At 37.0% G+C, this 21,737-nt stretch overlaps 1 protein-coding gene across 1 annotated transcript in view; it reads left to right on the plus strand.

Annotated features, from left to right (window-relative positions):
* Nucleotides 1-21,737, plus strand: part of NALCN (sodium leak channel, non-selective) — a 217,002-nt gene that overhangs the window by 139,307 nt on the left and 55,958 nt on the right. Inside the window, exon 16 of the mRNA XM_072400953.1 lies at nt 13,353-13,489. Coding sequence (XP_072257054.1) covers nt 13,353-13,489 — 137 coding nt within the window. The remainder of the gene's footprint in view (nt 1-13,352; nt 13,490-21,737) is intronic.

A 21,737-nucleotide genomic window follows, 5' to 3' on the forward strand; every position in this document is an offset into this window, starting at 1 on the left:
TTATCCATACCAAAAGGGGTAACCCCAAGCCACACTCGGGGTGGAATTGCCAGGGAGTTTTCAAGTGTTAACTGGTATCCACATGTCCGCGGCATCCTCCAGCAATGTCCGCAGCGTCCTCCAGCAATCTGCTTCCCTTGGCGATGCCTGGCCGGCATCTGAATCCCCAGCGTGTGAACATTGGGTAACGCGGGGCCAGGGAATGCAGATGCCTGCTGGGCCGGGCAGTGCGAGCGTGCGGCTGGAAGGCGGGACTGTGCCACTGGGAGGCGGTACCAGGCGGGAAATTAAATTTAATTTAATTTTGACATTTAAAAATACTTATTATTTAGACCACCAGGGAAGTTAAACCTACTTTATTAGGATGTTGGCATTCACTATCTTAATTTGCCATATAGTATCTCTGAATTTTGAAAGTTTTTTTTAGTAATCTCTTTTTTGGAGTTCCATCAAGCATATACCAGTTAATCTGTTAAATCCAAAGGTGGCCCCGGTGTGCCTTGCAATAATGTATTACTAAAAATAAAACATGAATACTACTCCAGGTACACATATTCTAGCAAACGTATTTCAATATGTTATATACCATTATGTTTTATTAACATTTATAGACACCTATATGTTTCAACTTCAAAGAAAAGAAAAAACTGCTGACAATAATTTTAAAATATGCATGGCCTGTATGTTATTTGTACATTAATATCACATAAGTCTACTTTTCTATAAAATGCTTTAATATATTGTTGGTGAGCCAACATTTTAGCTTTGGAGTTGAAATGGTAATCAAGTGTTCATTGTCTGATCCTAATATGGACTCAGTAAAAGATTGTATTAGCTGCCATTGCAGCGCTCGTTGTAAAGTATGCAAATTGCCTGGATGTAAAACTGATCTTCAGGTTTCAGTAGTTTTGGACATACACCTGACATAAAAATACACATACCTTTGTGAAGTTTAGCTAAAGTCCTGAACTGCATACCCATTATGGGCCAATGGTTCAAAAAATATAAAAATGAGGAAGTATAGAGCACCAACCAGACAAGCTGTATGTGTTTAGCTCCAGGCCATTACCAGCAGCCTGCTTTGAGTTTGTGGCTCCCGCATCAGGTTAATTGTGACCATCAGTGCTATCATTTAAAACAGAAATGCCAATAACATTATTATGAATAAATACATCTATGCTATGTTACATTTTTAACATTTTTTTAAAAAGGAAAAAAAAAACAATGATCTGTGTACTCCCTTTCCCCCTGTTTCTAACTTTATACAATACATATATGGTTATAATGGGTGACTTTCCATTGAATGCTCTTTTGTTGACCATCAGTAGATTAACCTGTATTTTTGTGTCCCCTTTGTAACTTTTTTTTAAGTCCAAGTTATTTATGTGAAAGTACCGTGTTTCCCCGATGATAAGGCATCCCAATCAAATAAGCCACCCTTCAAAAAATATAAGACAGTGCCTTATTATAGGGGAAACAGGGCAGCAGTCAGAAGACTGTGAGAATGCATTTACCACTGACAAGGACACTTTTCTTCATTTTGGTAAAAAGCTTAATCCCAACAAAACATTTTGTAACTGCTTAGAAAATTTCCAGCTGCAAAGCAAAAATGTAGCCCATTAATAAACTGTGGTTGTAGCAGACCTATAGAGAAGGACCGGTAGTCTACAATGTAGGGGTGTGTCTGTGCTCTGACTCAGGAATAAACTTTGTATACTGCATCCATTGGGCCCGATTTATTAAAGCTCCCCAAGGCTAGAGAAGATACACTTTCATCAGTGAAGCTGGGTGTTCCAGCAAACCTGGAATGGATCTGGTCCAGGATTCAAAACATTTGCTAGCAAATAGCAAGTGACTCCCAAGAAATCAATTCCAGCTTTGCTGGATCACCCAGATTCACTGATGAAAGTGTATTCTCTGCAACCTTGGAGAGCTTTAATAAATCAGGCCTACCGAATGCATCCCAAAGCACTCAAGTGAAGATATCTGTGTTTGTTCTATAAAGTGTGGTGACAGGTTCCCTTTAAACTAATACATAATGTATGTTCATCACACAAAGACTGCAGTTCTCAACATTCTTCATGAAATGTGAAGCTCAGCAGGGAATTCTTATAATCCTTGAAATGGCAATGGAGCATTTAATCACAACCACAATGATAATGAGCTTGTCAATTAAGCTGTATAAGCTCAGACCAGACTTACTGAGATGTGAGAACCTCACTGAACTAATAATTCTGCCTTTATTATTTCTTCACTTATTTTTAGCAAAAAAAAAAAGAAATGAAGCTCGAAGGTGCTTTCATATTTTAATATCTTTCACGAATATTTCCTTTTATTCAGCTGAATTCCATTGGGGCAAAGACACATTTCCTGTGTATTTTAAGATGCCATAGTCCTAAACCTTGACAGGACTTAGATAACTTTATTTAATAGTTCACCAGCTTCAGAATAAATTATATTGTTGGTTTAAAATCATTTTACAGCTCACCTTATCAAGTGTTTGTAGTATAAAACTGAATGCAAGACGAAAAAATTGCATTCTTTGAAAGGTGAAGATAAATGCGTTAATTAGAGAATGACTGATCTGGCAGAAACTTCTAGTTATAAATTAACTTTGAAAAAATATTGGAGAAATTAGGCTGCTTTGTAAATATTAACAGCCAAAATTCACTGAGCTATGACTTTTTTTTTATTTGTGGATGTTTAACTTTGTGTTATACTGAAACTTGCAGTCATATGTTCTCTCAAAATGTTTAGACTGATCTAATATGCCGTCTGTCATTGTATTCATTACAAAAAAATATGTATATGTGTGTGTAACAAAGTGGATAAATCTGTTACTCCATAGCCAGTACATAGATTCACTTTAATGTTAACTTGTAATAATAATCCAGACAAGTGTTTCTCAACCAAAGTTCCTCCAAAGGTGGTTAGGGGTTCCTTGAGTAATGAACAATTTGTGACTCCGAGGTCAGTTTCAGTGACATAAATAATCTTTTTGGCTATATGTAAGGGTGACATCTTCCCAATGGCTTGTAATGTACATTCTTCTCACTGACCACCATGCTAATATAATGTGAGCTGCAGATAAAGTAATTATAGCAGGAGTTACCTGACGACCTAAAAGTTATTTCAAGGATTCCCCCATGGTAAAAGGGTCGAGCAGGGCTGGTCTAGAACCCAAAAGACTAGTATTAATATAATATAGGAGTTATGTATATATATATATATATATATATATATATCTCAATTATACTTAAAGTGAACTTAACAAAAAAAATGTGAGCAAGCAGGTTGTTAAAGAAAGGACAGATGATGTCCCATCTGCAATAAACTTGTTGTTCACAGTTTTTTAAGTACATTCACCTCTTTTAGCACCGCTCTAATCTTCAGCCCATGTTTGAAAATTCAAATATGGGCTTTTAAAGCCTCAGGTTAAATGCTGGGGAAGCAGTCCGTGTAGACCCAGCCTTATATAGCGCCAACATTTTATGCAGAGCTGTACATTAGGTAGGGGTTTCAAATGACAGACAGATACAGACAGTGACACTGTAGGAGGAGAGGACCCTGCAGAGAAGAGCTTACAATCTAGTAGGTGGGGGATGTATTACACAAGAGGGGTGATATGGCATGGTGGGAAGAAGTGAGGATTTTAAAAGACAGAAGAAGACGGGCAAAATATTTTAAAAAGATGGGTTTTGAGTGCTGTTTTAAGGGAGCAGAAAGTAGGAGCAAGCCTAATAGGACAAGAAAAACCATTCCAGAGAGTCGAAGCAGCTCTAGAAAAGTCTTGGAGCTGTGCATGTTATGAGGTTATGTGAGTGAGAAAGTCATTAGTAGGTCATTGGATGAAAGAAAATAGTGGATGGGGGTGTATTTTTCTATTAGGTCAGAAAGGTAAGTGGGACAAGAATTGTCGAGGGATTTTAAGGCAAACACAAGAGCTTAAATTTGATTGTAAAGTGGAGAAGACAGATAGATTTGCATGTCATCAGCATACGAATGGTTCTGTAAACCAAAGACGGATTTGAGACTACTGAGTGAGGAGGTGTAGAGAGAAAAGAGAACCAGTCCAAGGACTGAGCCTTGCGGAACACTAACAAGGAGGAGAAGAGGAGAGGAGAAATTACTATTAAAAGAAACTTGAAAAGAGCGGTCAAACAAATAGGAAGCAAACCAAAAAAGAGCAGTGTCTCTGATACAAATGGAGTTTATAATTTGGACAAAAAGGGAGTGATCAATAGGGTCAGAAGCAGAGGAAAGATCTAGGAGAAGGAAGAGGTAAACGTTGCCTTGAGAATTAGGTGGAATATGCAGCTGAAAAGCCAGACTGGAGAGGGTCAAGGAGAGAGTTGGTGTTCAGGTAATTGGTGAGTCTTTTATAAACAATGTGTTCAAGAAACTTGAAAACATATGGGAAGAGGGAGATAGGACAGTAGCTAGAAGGTAGGGTTGTGGTTTAGTGAGGGTTTCCTCAGGATAGAGAGAATATTGGCATGGAGCAGATTATAGGGAATTGGGTAAAGTAGATGGGGATGATGAGAGAAGATTTCATCCAAAGTAACAGGGCTGAGGGAGGTTAGCGATGATTTACAGGTGGAACAAGTGGATTTGGTTGGAAAAGCTTGGTGAGCAGGGACATAATGTTTGATTTTGACAATTCTACCCCTTATGTAGGTGGCTACGTCATGGACAGAGAAGGTAGTTGTGGGGGGAACAGGTGTGGGGTTTAGGAGGGAGTCAGTTATTAAGAAGAGGCTGTGTGGGTTTGAAGCTTGAAAGGATATGACAGTGGAGAAATAACTTTGCTTGGTGACAGTGAGCTCAGTGTTAAAGTGCTGTAGTCTGGCTTTGTAGTCCATGAAGTCAGCACTGAGGCCAGATTTCCTCCACTTGCGCTAATCTGCACAAACAGTCTTTTGTAGATGTTTGGTGTGATTGTTGTGCCAGAGTCTAGGGTTAGCAGGACAGGGGTAGTGAAAGGGGGCAGGGAAAACTTTATCCATGGCCAAGGAAAGAGTGGCAGCTTTGTCTGAAGATGTTATTTTAGAGAGAGTGGGAGTTAGGGACTTAAGGCAGTTTTAAAATAGGTTGTGGTCAAGGTTACAAATGTCTCTCTGTCATTGACTATGGGACTGGGATGTGGCAAAGGGGGGTCAAATCTATTTAGGTTGAAGGTGATAAGGTTGTGATCAGAAAGGGGAAATGGCAAGTTGTCAAGATGGGTGAGGTTGCAGAGTTTGGAGAATACCAGGTCTAAAGTGTGCAGCAATGTATGTTCTGTGTAAGTCCAACCGAGAAGGTAAATGAGAGCAGTTTGGCTAGTAAGGATGAGTAAGGACGGTTGGGGTCGTCCAATGCGGCAATAAAGTCACAGAGGATGAGGGTGGGCAGGTCATGGGAAAGAAATATTTGGGAGCCAGGAGGCAAAGTTATCCAAAACTTCTAAAACTGGGGCAGGGGGCAGTAGACAACAGCAACAATGAGGGGTAGGGGGTAGAAAAGATGGACGGAATGGACTTCAAAAAAGGAGAAAATGAGAGAGGGTGGGGTAGGAAGGACTGTGTATGTACAGTTGGGGGAGAGAATGAGACCCATACCACCACCTACTCTGTTGCCAGGTCTAGGGGTATGTGTGAAGTGCAGGCCTGCAGAGGAGGATAGAGGTTAGTTTATTGTACACAGATCTGGAATTTCATGGACTGCAAGAGAGAGGGGGTAAGAACCTATGGGTTGGATGAATGGGAATTAGGTTAGAAGGAGGTATAGTCTGAAGGTTATTTGCATACAGTTCTGTGGCATGCCTGGACCTAACTAGTTCATTTTGTATTACTAAATCTTATACTCCCAGAGTAAAATAGTAAGATGTCCAAATCAGTGTTTAATGGCTTACTCTATGACTGAAAGGAGCAAACTCTTTTACACAAGCTTTTTTTAAATTGATTGATTTGTAAAATGGAAAAAAACAAGACAAAAACAGAGAACTGACCATATTAAACCTTTATAATTAAACCCCATTCTGTTCAGGCTGCTTAAGCTACGTATACACTTCCAATAATTCTTGGTCATTAAATCGGCTCAGGGCCGATATCAGACAAGAATCTGAAGTGTGTACAGCACGCGTCGTTTATCGTCCGAAAGACCATCCTGGCAGATCCACGAACGATGAATGATCCTAATGCAAAGGAAGGGAGAGAGCGCGCAGCAGGGTGCCGCTACGTCGCTTTCCCCCTCCCCCTGCATAGAGCATCATGCAATAATAGTCGTTGGAAAGGATCGTAAAAGATCCTTTCCAACGACTAATATTGCAGGTGTGTATGCTGCTTTAGGTTTACTTGTTATTGTCTGATAAGAGTTTGAATAGGAAAATGAGAAGAATGTACAAGATATGAGTTTGTTCTATTTCAGATAAATATTAGTTTCATATTCTAGAAAAGCAATATATTTTTATTACTGTGTTATAAGCAGCTACTTTATTTAATGTTTCATCTCAAAAGAACTATAATCACAACCTTCTTTACAGCTCTTAAGTCAATATCTTCTTCAGCTTATTTTAGAAAAAAATTTAAATAAAAACAAACTGAATTTGAAAAAATTACATTTCGTCATTTTTTTAGTATTTTATCAAAACCATCATTTATTAACTTTTTTGCACCTACTTGTCACTTATTCAATATTTATTGATAACACAATGTTTGTTGATCTTGTTTTCTTTTATGTAGTGTCTATGTTTACTAAGGTAATCTTTTTTTAATGAATATAAATCATAAAAAAGTGACCACAACTGTTCCATTAGTGGAACATTTACAAGACAATAGGCCTAACTAAATAAGATCATGTATAAATCAATATGGGATGCTCACATAACAGAATGATTTGAGCGTACAGAACATTACTCCTGAAGATCAAGCAACATGTTTATTTATTTCAGTGTTTTCCAGGATTGCATGTGCATTAAATCGACATCCAAATAATGCTGCTTTGGTGCTTTGTGTTTAGACACGATGAAATATGTGTATGTAAACATTTCACCTGACAACGAAATTATAAGGTTTGTTCAGTTGCAGAGCAAAAAAAAGCTGTCAGGTCTCTAGATGGCAAAGGGGTATCCCTTTTTAAGAGAGTGGTCACCAGATCAGGTTTCTCCATTGGAATATTTCTATCCCTCCTTCCCCAGCTGGGGGGCAGAGACACCAACCCACACTTCTGTGAATATACTCTGAGACCATGTGTATCTCTTCTTCCAGCCACAGTTGCGCACAACCTCCAGGTCCCATGACTTCTCCGCACTCTTTACATAAAGAAGCTGTATACACTGCTAATTCTTTGAGTAAAAATGTATTCTACCAGAAATGACAAAGACAACAATCAAAGCTCAAAAAAGTTTTTTTTTACCCCTCTACCTTCTTCAAAAAAGGTTTTACATACACTTTAAGCTAACATTATTTATTGTTAATTAACTTTTTTTGGTGCATATGCTATTAAACTGTAAAATAATTGCACCTATAGCAACCATGCTGACCCCACCAAAGCAAAAGTGAATATAAGAAACATTGGCTGTTTTCTGTTTGATGAATTAAAGTGGGTGCATCTCTTTACTTCTTCTTCAGCAGCCATAATGTTATGGATAGTGATATGATTATGATTGATTTAGTTAAATTAATGTAAAGACAAAGGAAATGGGAAATGAACTCACTGGGTACTCAGAATTGTAATCTGAGAAAATAATTTGGGCAACATAAAATTTTGTTTATCCTTTAGGGATATATAGTATGCAAATCAAGGTTTTGGCCCCAAGAGATTCGGCAATCAAGCCATCAAAAACACAATCCACATCCAAAAAACAGACATAGAAAGATTGTTTTTGAAGAACAGAAGGAGTTCAAAGAAAAGCGGGACTTTAAAGGGCTTACTTAAGTATAAAATCACATAAGAACATTTTATTTCAACAAATCAAGAGAGTACATTTCAGTAAAATCATGTCAGCATCAGAATAGCTATGGTTGATAGATCTCAATAATATTTATTTAATTTATAATTTTAGCTGCTTCCAGAAACAAGGGTAAAAAAATAAGATATAAGGTAACAAATTAACAAAGGAGGATCTATATCAATTTTATCCAAAATTCTAACATGATCAAAAAAAATTTACAAAAAATACTTAGGTTGGATAACAGGATAGAGCATGTAGTTCAAAGATGTGTACCACAGATATGACGATGCACTAGACACACTGGTAGGCTGATCCATAATAAATTTGGAATTAACTTTTGGTTTGTTTCAAAATAATGATTGATTAAACAAAAAACATAAGTAATTCTCAAAATGATTAATATATGATGGCCCCTATAATTTTACAGCCAAAATGATACTGACAGGAAGATGTGAATAAAAAATAGTTGATTTAAATTCACATGAACATAATACCATTCAATAAATGGATGCAAAAATATAAAGTATAGGGATTTTACATATTTATTCCATATTGATCTTTAATATCAACACCAGGCGGATGCTGGCCTATAATTATTTTTTTCACTGGCTAATCTGTGCTTTTCATTTGTTGTTGTGAACTGGGTGATCCAGAAAACATGGAATGGATTTTTAAAAATCATTTTCTATTTGCTAGCAAATGTTTTGAATCCTGGACCAGATCCATTCCAGGTTTGCTGGATCACCCAGTTTACTTCTGAAAGTGTATTCTCTCTAGCCTTGGAGAGCTTTCATAAATCAGGGTCATTGTATTTACAAAATGCCTACAAAGTTGGTCAAAGTTCTCCAACAGATTCTATAGCTTCACATGAAAAATGTATGTTTTGAAGGCCTTCTTTTTTTTGTCACCAGTCTTTTAGTGCAGAACTCTTGTATAGCATATATGTAAAGGCAAGCAGGTTTCTTATCAGTTTCATTCTGTGAAGGGGAACTGTCAGCATTGGATTTGTGAATGAGTGAAACACATATACAGTGATGTTCCCCTTTGATGTGGGCCAACTCCTGCATATGATGTGTCTACCATAGCACTAGTGGCTACCTGGACATGTAATACCTTGGGTGGAGGATTATTTTTTTAACTATTTAGGGTACAAAAAGGCACTTTGTATACAAAAAAACACTGGCAGATTCTAAGAGGTAAGAGCTATGATAAATATAAGCACAAATTGTACATTTAGGTCCACATTAATTAAACAAAGTAATGAAAAAGCACTCCTCTGTTGAGAACTGTGAAACTGTAAAATGATACACACTAAATTATATAAATTATTCTTATCAATTCGACCTAGATTGGGCAGTTTATGACTTTGATCTTTTGATAATTAGCCACTAGGTGGTAGAAGTCTTGCAAGGATCAATGCATAGGGATTGGCTATGAATAAGGATACAGCCAAATTGACGGGGGAATAATGTATACACCTCTAAGTGACCAAATAATAAAAACAAATAATATATACACCCCTCAGTGACCAAATAATAAAAACAAATAATTTATACACCCGTCAGTGACCAAATAATAAAAACAAATATTTTATACACCCCTAAGTGACCAAATAATAAAAAAGAAGCCAGTGCCTCCTTTTCTGTTCCAACACATTTCACTTCCCAGAAAAATAGAAATGTGCAGTGTGTCTATCTCAGTACTTATCAACAGTTACCCACTAGCTGAAGTGGCCTCTCCCCAGTAGAAAATGTAATACTACAGATTCCCTACAATAGTGTTACAAGAAAATAATTCATGCCAACCCCAAAATAGGTATATAAAGAAAAGATAGACGAATGGGAGCTTTTTTGGCAAACAATATTTCTATTTACTTAACGGTCATAGGAGAACAATTAGTAAATGTAATGTTTTGAAGAGTTATTAAAGAAAGTGTGGCTGTCTGTTTTTAAAATATGTCAACCTATATGTTTGAAGAAGTTAGAGACAGAACTCTTGTCTCCGCTTCCAGTACTTGCTTTTACTAACATTTTGACCTGCTTGTGACCTCTAGGACATCATCAGCTATGGGGTGTTCCTTTTGATACTGGAACTCCCTTAACATGCATACTACCATTATACATCTTCCAAAGTGATACTCTTCCAAATCTTGGAATTTCCTAACTCAGCCCCATATTTTAAGTCTCAGACTCCCAGGAGGAAGCCACATGGCAAAACATGTCAGAAACCGAGACAACCATGCTTTATATGATAATTCTATCCATGTTGACAAACAATTTTGTTTAGTCTGATATTGTCTAGTGCCATCACTGATCTTAAGAATATTACTTTGACTATTTGTTCTCCTATTACCCTTAAATAAATCTTACTATTATTTGCCCCCCCCCCCCCCTCCTCCCGTTATCCCTTCTCCTCCCCATGATGAATATTAGTTCACTATAGCATTAGAGGACCTTGTTTGTAAAAGATTTTTGGATGTCGGGGGATTGTTTTGTTTTAATCAGAACCAAACTGAATGGCCAGTGTTCTGGTAGAAGTTGTAAATGACCCAAATTTGAACAGGAACACTATTTATTACTGCATATTTAATTTACATATACTATATAGTCACCAAGTAATCCTTGATTGTTTGATAAAAAGCCAAACAGTTTTCCTTTTTCATTAATAATGATGCGTGGGTACAGATAGTGTTTCCTAGATGTGATTAATATGCTTTAAAGCATACATTGTACTCCTTGTAGTGAAGTAAACCTAATTAAATTTAGTCCTGTGTGATCTTGCTAATAATGATTTTCTCACCTACACAGGAAATGATGTCCATGTTTCATTCATACATGACTGTGTTAAAAGCCTTTATCTAATAGACGTATTCTTTCCAGACAACACAAAACAGAATAATATATATGATGGTTCTACTTCTTGCAGGTCATTGCTTATCTAGCAAAATCTAGTAATATTTTTTTCTATTCATTTGGACATGTTCTTTTAAATTCTTGTCCAAGCCACATGCAATTAAGAGCTGAACTGCAATGAAATGTATTGATTATTTAGTATTATTTATGACTACCTACCATTAAGACAAATTATTGTTGATCTTCAAATATTCTGCTTATGGCCACTTGGTCAATTTACTGTGGTAAGCCTCACTTTCCAGAGACAGTGAGCATTTTTCATTTGTCTTTTACTAACAAAGTTAGTGTGTCATCTAGTTTTTTTTACTGATTTTTCCTGCTCCAGTCCATCTGGAAGGGCAGCCCCAGTGAATATCAACATGTTTTACATATGATATGGTATATATGGTAGTCATATGAAAACTTTCCCTTTCATTCCACAATTCAGTGCTTTGCCATTATCAAAGACTCAGCGCTGTACATTAAGGTGCACAGGTGTGTTTAGCAGAGTGAAAATGGGTTGTGGTCTGGATTAGCATTTTAATGGCTGTGTTAGAAAATGGGGTTGTGAACAGGAGTGAACAGGAGTGGGAAAGATAAGTAATGTCATTGCAGAGCACCTTTTTTACTGTAAAGGTAGTACCTATTGTTTCTTTTTTTACTGATTCATTTGAAGTGTATCTGAACCCAAAAATAAAAATGTAATATATTGTAGCTTATGTCCAGTCCTTAGAGATGCTCATCCATTAGATGTTTAAAGGGTGGGAGCATTTTCAGCAAGTACAGAAAATACCTGTTGCTTTTGCCAGAAGTGCAGTGTTCTGTACATTTGTCCTTGCTTTTGTAAACTGCTAATCCTTTTTCACTGTTTGTAATAGAGGTGGATGAAGGTAGACATTGTTGAAGTTCAGCCTGGGTTACAACCATGACTCACAGTGTAGATACAGTGCAGGACATAGTGTAGCCACCCAGCGACAGGAAATATCTTGTTTTTAGGTTAGCCAAATGTAAAAATGGAGAAAAAAAAAACAATGAAAAAAGAAAACTAATGTAGCCACTATATCTAAGATAGCCCGTAGCCCGTAATCTGAAATGTTTTATTTGAATTTAGATATACCTTAAATGCCATATTTTTATCTTTAGGTAGCAAGTACCTTTAATTTCCTGTTCACTATTTATTCATACTACATCCATATCCTTATCATATTTACTTTCACGGCACCTATTTTACAGTCAGCATGTTCTGACTTCCATCTTGCTGTTCCATTGGTGAATTACTTTGTAAAAGTGTATCCCATTATACATTTCTGTTATTGCACTTGTATTAAGTACCGAATAGATGGGTAATATATTAAGAGATACTGTAGTCTATATTTGGATGTAGGAAAAAAAGGAGAGGCAGTGCATTGCAAACAACTGGGCCATATTGAATATTTTGCACTGGTGGCTTCTGTCTGTAGGTGATGGAGGTGAATTCTCCATTTTGTACTCACTGGCCACACATATTCTAGGATTTTGAGTAATATTAATAGTAGAAATTTGCATTCATATATTGGTGGAATATATCAAAACTAGTTAGGATCAGTAAAACAAGAAAATGTTTTGTGTAAAAGTAATGATCTATACACAAGGCTTTTCCCAATTGTGGGGCTGGTGATTCTGCTGTTAGTGGAGGTTTGCGTGGCTTATTTTGTTATTACAAATAATTTCTCAGAAAGAAAAACTGCCAGTGAACTTTGAGGAGTTCTCTAGATTATAGCTGAAGTGGATTAAAAAGAACTCAGGTTAGGCAAAACTGAGTCAACCCACTGCAAATTTTACATTGTTTCATCCATCCATTTTTTTTTAAATAGGGCCCTAGGCAAAAATGAAGTGGCGGCTCCAGCTCCCTGCACCTCTGCTATTTTGTAAAATGGGGTTCTGGACAAGATGGCGAACCTGGGAAATTGCCAGTTTGTCTCACCCTAAAACTGGCCCAGATTTCATGACTAGCATTAGCAGTTCACACATTCATTGCTTGCTGGCCAGAATTGTAATTCCCTATGTGATGTTCAAGCTATGGTGAAGATACAACGGGTGCAGATTCTACCTAGCTATTTTATTAAGGTATTTACTTAGTGCACCAGCCCATGGGTTTGTTCAGTAAGGCAGTAAAAAGGGCAGGTCATTTTGTAAAATCCAAGCAAAAGTTTTTTTAGCAACAGAAAAAAAAGAAAAACATGAAATATGCTACTTCTTGAATACTTGTAATATTTATAATGATAAATAGCTGTACTTATGCTGCCTTTTTTCCAAGAACATGACAAGAAAAAGATTTCCAAATTAAAGTGTACACATGTAGCATATGAGTTTATTAGAAATCATATTGTTATAAATAGGATTTTATGGTTGTACAGTGAACATATGGAATATAAGTGATAAACAGCATATTTCCCTTTTCCCATTGTCAGAAATGGTATAACTTTGCTGCCATCTTCTGTTTCCTATGATGAGTGCTTCAATATGTGTTTTTACTTCTCTTTTTTTAGCTGAAACAAAGTGAAGCCAATGCTGATACAAAAGAAAAATTGCCACTGCGTTTACGCATATTTGAGAAATTCCCCAACAGGCCACAGATGGTGAAGATCTCTAAACTGCCTTCTGATTTTACTGTTCCAAAAATAAGGTAAATTATCATCTAATCTGTATGCATTACACAGAGGGAGTGTCAAAGTAAGAATTCAGAAGAAATTCAGAAAGCAATATGCAGCAGTGTGTATACTTGTAAAATAAAATTCACCATATTCATTGACTCATTTGTTCAATTTTTAATAATTTAGTAATGTTTCTGTGGATAAAGTACTAGCAGTGTATATATTGTTGTTCCAGAGCAGATAACATCAGTACGTTTAGCAATATCAGTACAATGGGTAGTGTTTTTTGGGATTTCCAAATTACACTTAAAGTGTTTTATTTTTTTGTATAGAGCAGGGAAAGGTTAAAACCAGGGGTGTGCAGATGGAAGTAACTGCACAACCCTATCAGGGTTGTTTTGCTATCTATACTTTGATAAGGAGTTTTGCCTCTAACTTGTCTTATAAATTCAACAGAAAATGAGAGGAAATATCTCTAGTGATCAAAGATCTCATCCCATAGAGTTTTTCTCAGCACAATTTCCCTGGGACAACACAAAATGTTGAAATTTCCTTCACAGTGATCACCGTGACAAGTAAAGGAGGTTAATCTGCTGGAACAATATGCACAACAATGAGGCACAACTCAAACCCTAACTGGTCCTAGGGTAAAGCATTTACCATAAACAGTGTCTGTATTTGGACGGTACTGCTAGACGGGCTGCACCAGCCAACTAACACGTTCTAGAATTAATAGGAAAACACATTTCTTGCTGTCTGTACTGAAATAGCAGGGATATGGAATGTTACATTTACTAACTCAAATGTAGAAAACAGATGATTCAGCTAAATGTATTTAGAGGGCCAGAAAGGAGGCAGGTGTAAATCTAGAAAATTCCCAAACCTGACCTTTAACAGAATACTACTGTTTATATTCTTGCTTCCATAATTTTTGTTGTAATAAATAGTACAGTAGAGAGATCAGTGTTTCATTGGAGCCCAATATACACTTTTTATAAAGTCTATGTAGACCACAGCAATGAACTTTGCTCCTTGCTAATGTTTCTTTTCTGGTCTATTAAATGAGCGTAAATACCTTTAAAAATGTGGAATATATTATATATTTTCGCACAGATAAAATATATTCAGAAATTCTGAGACTTGGTAACTTCCGTTACAGTCTGCCTCTGCTGGGCTAAGATCTCAAACAAATGTTATCGGCCCTACCCAGCTAACCTAGGACTGGAAGTGTGTGACTGGCATCATCCCCTGGCAAAAATAAAGAAACAAGGCTTAGATTTCGATGCAGTTTAACCACCACTAGGATATAGCAATAATACACAACCACTGTGTAGCACTGCAAAGCAGGAATCAGAACCTGTATAATTTATGAGCAAATATGGCTGTACGCATTACAAAGTATACCCACACACTTTTTTTTTTAACATTAACACTAGATCAAATTGTTTACATGAAATTGATCGCTAAAAAGACCATCCTTTTTTAAATTTATACAATATATAAATATATATGCTTGGTTGTAAATTATATGATCCTAAAGTCAATAGCATGATAAATTTGTATCATAAATACTTGGTTATTGATGGATAATATTCAATTGCAGACGGTGAGAAAGGTGGCATAGAACTAACTCTGACCTAGGTCTTCTTTGCCCAGTTCTACATTTTTGCCTGTAATTTAAAGTGCAATTACCTACCAAAAATAGTTTAGAGTAGCCCTTAACTTGGCAAACAGTAGTTACTAGGTTTATACATTTCAGGTTGCAATCAGTATTTCTAAGGCTAACCATTTGTTACAAAAAACAGTTTCCAGACCTATATACTGTATGCATTTCCCAGATCTAAGGTTTAAATGCAGGGCTATGGAATGTTACATTTACTAACTCAAATGTAGAAAACAGATGATTCAGCTAAGTGTATTTAGAGGGCTAGAAAGGAGGCAGGTGTAAATTTAGAAAATTCCCGAACCAGACCTTTAACAGAATACTACTGTTTACATTCTTGCTTCCATAATTTTTGTTGTAATAGTACAGTAGAGATGTCCAGACTTATATACTGTATGCATTTCCCAGATCGAAGGTTTAAATTAATATCATTATAACATTTAATGAAAATTCCCGGTTGAAATCCCAGGACACCTATAGCTTTTTATGATGTGCTATATTCTGGTGGAACAAAATCGCAAACACACAACTATTAAGTAAATATCTGTAATACCTCACATTAAAACCAGGTGTCTCTGAAGAGAATAGGAATCTTTAATTAACACAAAATAATCTTACTGAAAATGATTTTATTTGGCTGTAATGCTTTGAAATATTGTTAAGAATTTTTTTTTTCAGTAATCCCACATCATGAATTGTTCCACTAAGTAACACAGGTCAACAAAAAATTAGTTTTGATAATCATCAGAAACCACAGCAAACCTTTCTAAATCAGATTTCAGATCTGTTTTCAGTTTTTCCCTAACACGTACAGTTCCTGAGTTATGAGTACTTGCATGTATTTTGTACTAAAACGTAAGCACCATTGAAGTGAATCGTAATACTTGTTCAGTGTGAAGTAAAATAAGGCACACTGTGGTATAGATTTACTGAACAGTGTCAGTCAGGTACCGCTGTTTCTTCAGGAAATGCTTAGAGTATGATTTTCTTGTGTACTCTTTGTCTGGATTGTCGCGGTACAGCATCCAGCACTAGCCAGCCATCATACTTTCATTCCAGAAACCTTGGTAGCGGTGCTCCATTAACTGAATGTCCTGGTGAAAACGTTCTCCTTGTTCGTCACTCACCATACCAAGATTTTCTGGGAAGAATTACAGATGTGAGTGCAAGAAATGTAATTTTAATTCCATGCAACAACCCGGTTTATGGTATGAATCAAGCAGATTCTGAACTCCTTCCCTTTATGCAGGAGATTTTGTGAATCCTCCTTGCATTCCCGTCAGCAAGCCAATGACCTTTAGATCCCTTCAGATGTTCCACTGGTGTGTTTTATACTGGATTGCTTCAAGTACTAACTTCATGTTGTCTTAGGACTCCTTTAGGTTAACGGAATGGGCAATCAGTAAACTTGGTTTGGAGTTACCATTATGCAGTAAGACTGCTTTCAAGCTTCTTTTAGAGGAATCAATGTAGATACGCCATTCAGATGGAACATGCTCTTGTGACAAACTGTTAGAGAGTACATTAATATCATGACAGTAGCACAGTGAGCCATCTCAAGTGAAGAACGTTGTCAAGTTATGATTTTGTTTTCTGTAGTGAGTTACAGTTACACCCATTGCAAGCAAGTGCTTCTGTTTAAGCCTTGAAGCAAGAAGTTCTGCTTTGTCTTTGGAGAGATTTAGATCACAAAAGAGATCATTCAGCTCTGCTTGTGTAAAGGTCTCTGGTTCTGAATCTTCATCGGCCAAGTAGTCAGGGTCAGATGATTCAGGGTTGTAACTGGCTGCAACTCCAGCGCATTCCTCATCACTTTCTACAGAAGCAAATCCATCATGTGGTGGTACCAGAACTGGCAATGAATCATTATGGGGAACAGCCCTAATTGCAGAATTGAGGCTGGGATTTTTTGCTTAGTTTTACCTGAGAATCCACTCTTGTTGACACAGCAAAAATAGCAGTTGATTAAATGGTCTCGCGATTCTCTCCACACCATTGGGATTGCAAATGGCATTGCTGCTTTACACCAATTTAGCCAGTCACGCAGTCCTTTGGAACAGCTGGTACAGATGGCATGTGGAGCCAGAGGTTTATCCTGGTCACCAAGTGGACAGCTGAAATAATATTTGTATATCTTTTTAAGTTCTGTAGTAATTTGGCGACGTGCTTTCGTCATGAATGAACCACACACATAACAGAAACTATCTGGATCATTAAGGCAGTTTCTAGTCATGATGACAAATGAAATTAAGCGCAATTAGTGCGGTCTCTAACCTTAAAAAAAGAAAACTGTCATTAAATGTTGTCATATGTTAAGGCTATTTATAACAAATTTAACGCAATATAAAATTAGCTGCATCACAAAAACTAGACGTGCTAGAGAAAAACTAAACAAAGATTTGAAAACCGCATTAAAACTTCTACAAAGCCCACATAAATTTATATCTGATGAAAATGACATATTGACCTGTGTAATTTAAGTGACCCATAAATCATAAAAGGGGTCACATATGATGTAACAACATAATAGTGTGCAGTGTAAATTCATTATTTTTTATAAGACAGTCAATTAGGGATCAGGAACGCCTACTTATTTTGCACATGATTTGCTGCAGTAGCCAGAATCCATACTCATACTCATATACCCACACACTAATGAAAGATATTTAACCCTCTCCCACACTGACTATTGGCCTGTGAGATGCTGTCATCGATGCCAGGCTTCAATAATGGATACATTTTAGAGAACATTTCATGTGAACAAAATAGAACCATCTTTTAAAGCAGAATATTAAAATCCAATGCTTTTTTAATTTGCTTTTCCTGTATGGTTGTATGTTGCTTCTTATGTCATTGTATAGTATATAGATAATGTTGGTAATTATTCAAAAAACTTTCTCTGCTGTGCTATGTGTATTTTTGAGTATAGTGAATCACTTGCCTCAGATGGAAATTGATTTCAGGCTCTCTCCAAGACTAATTCTGCATATTAATAACATTATTCATAAAATTCTTGTTTTACTGCAGAGTTTTTCCTAAAAAATATCTAAGCTGTTCATTGACAAGGATTTTTTTTTTGTATGCAACAAAAATGTTAAGCACTAGTGCTGTTAAACAAAAAATGTTTTTTGTAAAGGATTTTGTATGAAAATGTGCATGCATTTCGTATGGGAAAAAGGTTGCTGGTATAGAGCTGTATTGAGCGTGAGTATTTCTCTCAACTTCCAGAGAGGGTAAAGAAGGGAAGTATACCAGAGCAGCATGCAAAGTTCAAGGTTGTGACTTATTAGAAGTGAGCATTGTCATAAAGCCTTGGTTTACTAGTTAGGTCTAATGTTTCTATTTATTTTTCCAATGTTATTATAAGCCTGCAAGTTTGCCTAATAATGCCACATTGCAAGACACTGCTCCCACAATTTAAAAGCCTTGTAGAGGAACTACCAAAATGTTACAGGAGCGTTCAGATATGTCACAGCAGACTTGCAGCAACTGCCATTGTGTTATGAAAGACAGTCAGTTTTCTTTTCTCTTTAGATATACAGAAAGCATTTGATAGTGTCTCTTAGAATTATATTTATTTTGTCTTGGAGCATTGGGGTTTCCTCTGGACTTCATATAATGGCTTCATTCTTTGGGCCTGATTTATTAAAGCTGTCCAAGATACACTTTTATTAGTGAAGCTGGGTGATCCAGTAAACCTTGAATGGATTTCTTTTAAGTAATTTGCTATTTGCTAGCAAATGTTTTGAATTCTGGACCATATCCATTCCAGGTTTTCTGGATCGCCCAGCTTCAATGATGAAAGTGTATCCTCCCTCAGGCCCATTGTGTAGAACAGGGGTGTCAAACTTTTTTGCCCCCCCCCCCAAACAATTCTGAAGATTAATTACATGTGGCCGGCCCGCTACTACGATTCACGGCATCACTGCTATTGACTGTTCCATAGAAGCAAGCAATGCCGGGAAGTGTAGCCTCGGCATCGCTCCTATGTGACAAGTGAGAGAACCTTGCCCCTCCCCGTCCCCCTCTCACACATTACAGGCATCACACAGTGAGCAGTGTGAGGAGGGCAGTGTGAGGTGAGCAGTGTGAGTGAGGAGTGTGAGGAGGGCAGTGTGAGGTAAGTAGTGTGAAGTGAGCAGTGTGAGGAGGCCACATCTTTGGCCTCTTCCTCTATTATAGGCCTGTTCCAGATTGAATGTTAACCAAAACCTCTTTGTTTCCAAATGAAAATGTTTTATATCTAATGAGAAGGATAAACTTCATTTTTTCAATATTTTTTAAGTTTGGCCCCCGACTTGGTCTAAGTTTTTAATTTCGGCCCTCTGTGTATTTGAGTTTGACACCCCTGGTGTAGAAGCTGGATACATTAATTTTAAACAGCACCTTTATTTGCTAAAGGTATGTTACTCACCTTGACTCAGCCCCTGATCTCCCTTACCAATCTTCTGTTTGCTTTAAACATTTCTCTTCCTTTTTAGGGTTGCATGTAAACTGTTGAAAATTGATGACACTCAATGCTTCCTTATCTGCTTCCCTCCTCTCCCAGATTCAGTCAGCCTTCCCCTTTATATGATCACACTGTACTATATCTAATCTCAACATCAGGCTTACCAGGTCCTATCAAACTTAATATGCAAATAGGCATCACCCTTTGATCATTTACCTCCTTGCTAAAATCTTGGGTGTCTTTCCCCCTCTTTTGGTTTGGCTGAAGAGATGTGAAAATTTACGTGGTTGCCCAAACTGATTTTTTATTTTCGAGTCCTTTCTGTATTGTTCCTCTTCTTTTTTCTACGTTGCCTTCAAAATAAGGTCAATGCATTTATCTTGGGACAAGATAGATCTACAATGGACAGGCATACTCTGTATACTCATAGACACTTGGGAGGGCTTAGTGTCTCGCATTTAATAACATTTTATGCCCACCCAAACTGCTCTCAGAATTATCTGACTGTCCATCCTAAATTTCTCAGCTCACTAATGTTACATTACCTAAAAATCTGCAACTCTCCTAAAGACTCTGCTATACTTATATCGACGTGGTGCCCTTTGCAACCACTACTTCCTAATCCCCCTTTTTTTTTTCTTCTGGTTTAACAAATCCAGGGCCCTTTTCATTGGTGGACCTCTTATAACTTTCTTTATTTATTTATGACTTCCTTTATCATCTTCTGTCTCTGACAGGTATTCAAACTTGTGATCTTGCTATTCCCCGCCTGTTTTCTACGTAGCCTTCAAGATAAGATCAATGCATTTATCTTGTGAGATTCTGCTATTTTGTTATCTTCTTTTCTGCCACTGGGTTGGCCCACTGGCTAAGGGACTTAGTTGCACAGTCACAATTACATTTGAGTGTATTTGCCTACAATGTCCTTTGTCGCCTGGCCTGTCTTTACTTTAGTGCCAACTCATTTCTCTGCCATCCCGTACTGCCCTATCCTATGTATGCAGATGGAAAAGGCATCTAGGTCCTTTGAAATCTGATGAGGAATGGGCTGACATGTGGAAATCATTATCCTCTTGTTCTAATAATATACAGGCTGTGGAGGCAACATACAAAGTGTTACTTCTGTGGTATCTGACACCCTCTAGTCTAGTACATATGGACTCTGCCCATTCTAGTTATTGCTTTTGCAGTTTTAGTGTTCTGGGAGACATGTTACATACATGGTGGCCTTGCCCAAAATTGAAAGGGTTCAGGTTTTTACGTTTATAATTTACTTTTCACTTTTCACAGTGTTTTGTAGGGCATTTGTCTCAGGCCCTTGGCATACATTACTTTCCCTTCCTGACATGTCTTTTAGTGTCCCCCAGCAGAGGCTAATTAATTTTGTATTCCAGGTAGCTAAAAAAGTGATTGCTTTAGCCCAGAGATCCCCTCAGATATTTTTTTTTGAGAGGTTGAATCCAGATTGGAATATTTATTTGGGTAATGAAAAGCTGACCAGTATTTTCTTTGACACCCATAGTCCTTTTTTTAATCACCTGAACACTTCCACCTTAATTTTTACAAAACCATAGAGTGACACATATATAGTAGGAGCTGGAGTGTTACACTCTGACCCCCAAGCCCCACCAACTGCTTTTCTCTTTTTTCTTCTCCCCCTCCTCAGCCTGAGCCTTCTTTCTCTTTATAGCTTCCTGTCTATTGGAGTCTTCTTATCCTCTTAAAACATAGGGATGTGCCTTGTCCTGTTTAGACTCCCCCTTTTGTTCCTTACTCTCTGTAACCGGTCTTCTTTGTCAATTCTTTTTCTTTTCTGTAGAATTTTTTTCCCATGCTGTCCTAATCAGGGACTGCGCCTTCAATATTCGGATTTTTTCAAATATTCTGTTTTTTCTATAACTCATCAGTGCGATGGGCATTGCCCTTCTATAACTGGTCAACCTGGTCAACCATAACAACTCCTTTTCTTTAGCAATGAAAAGAGTTTGTAGTTTATAATTGCGTTATCTTTACTTGTCTTTTCTTTTTCTACTTATTGTTTTGCACTGCTTTTAGTGTATGTGTTTTATTATGCTTGAATTTTTTTACCATTTGTATTTACGTTTTAATTGAAAATTTGAATTGTCTTTATATTTTTTCAATCAGTTTATTGATAAAGAAAGAATGT

This window comes from Pyxicephalus adspersus, chromosome 1 (genome assembly GCF_032062135.1).
Source record: "Pyxicephalus adspersus chromosome 1, UCB_Pads_2.0, whole genome shotgun sequence".
NCBI lineage: Eukaryota > Metazoa > Chordata > Amphibia > Anura > Pyxicephalidae > Pyxicephalus > Pyxicephalus adspersus.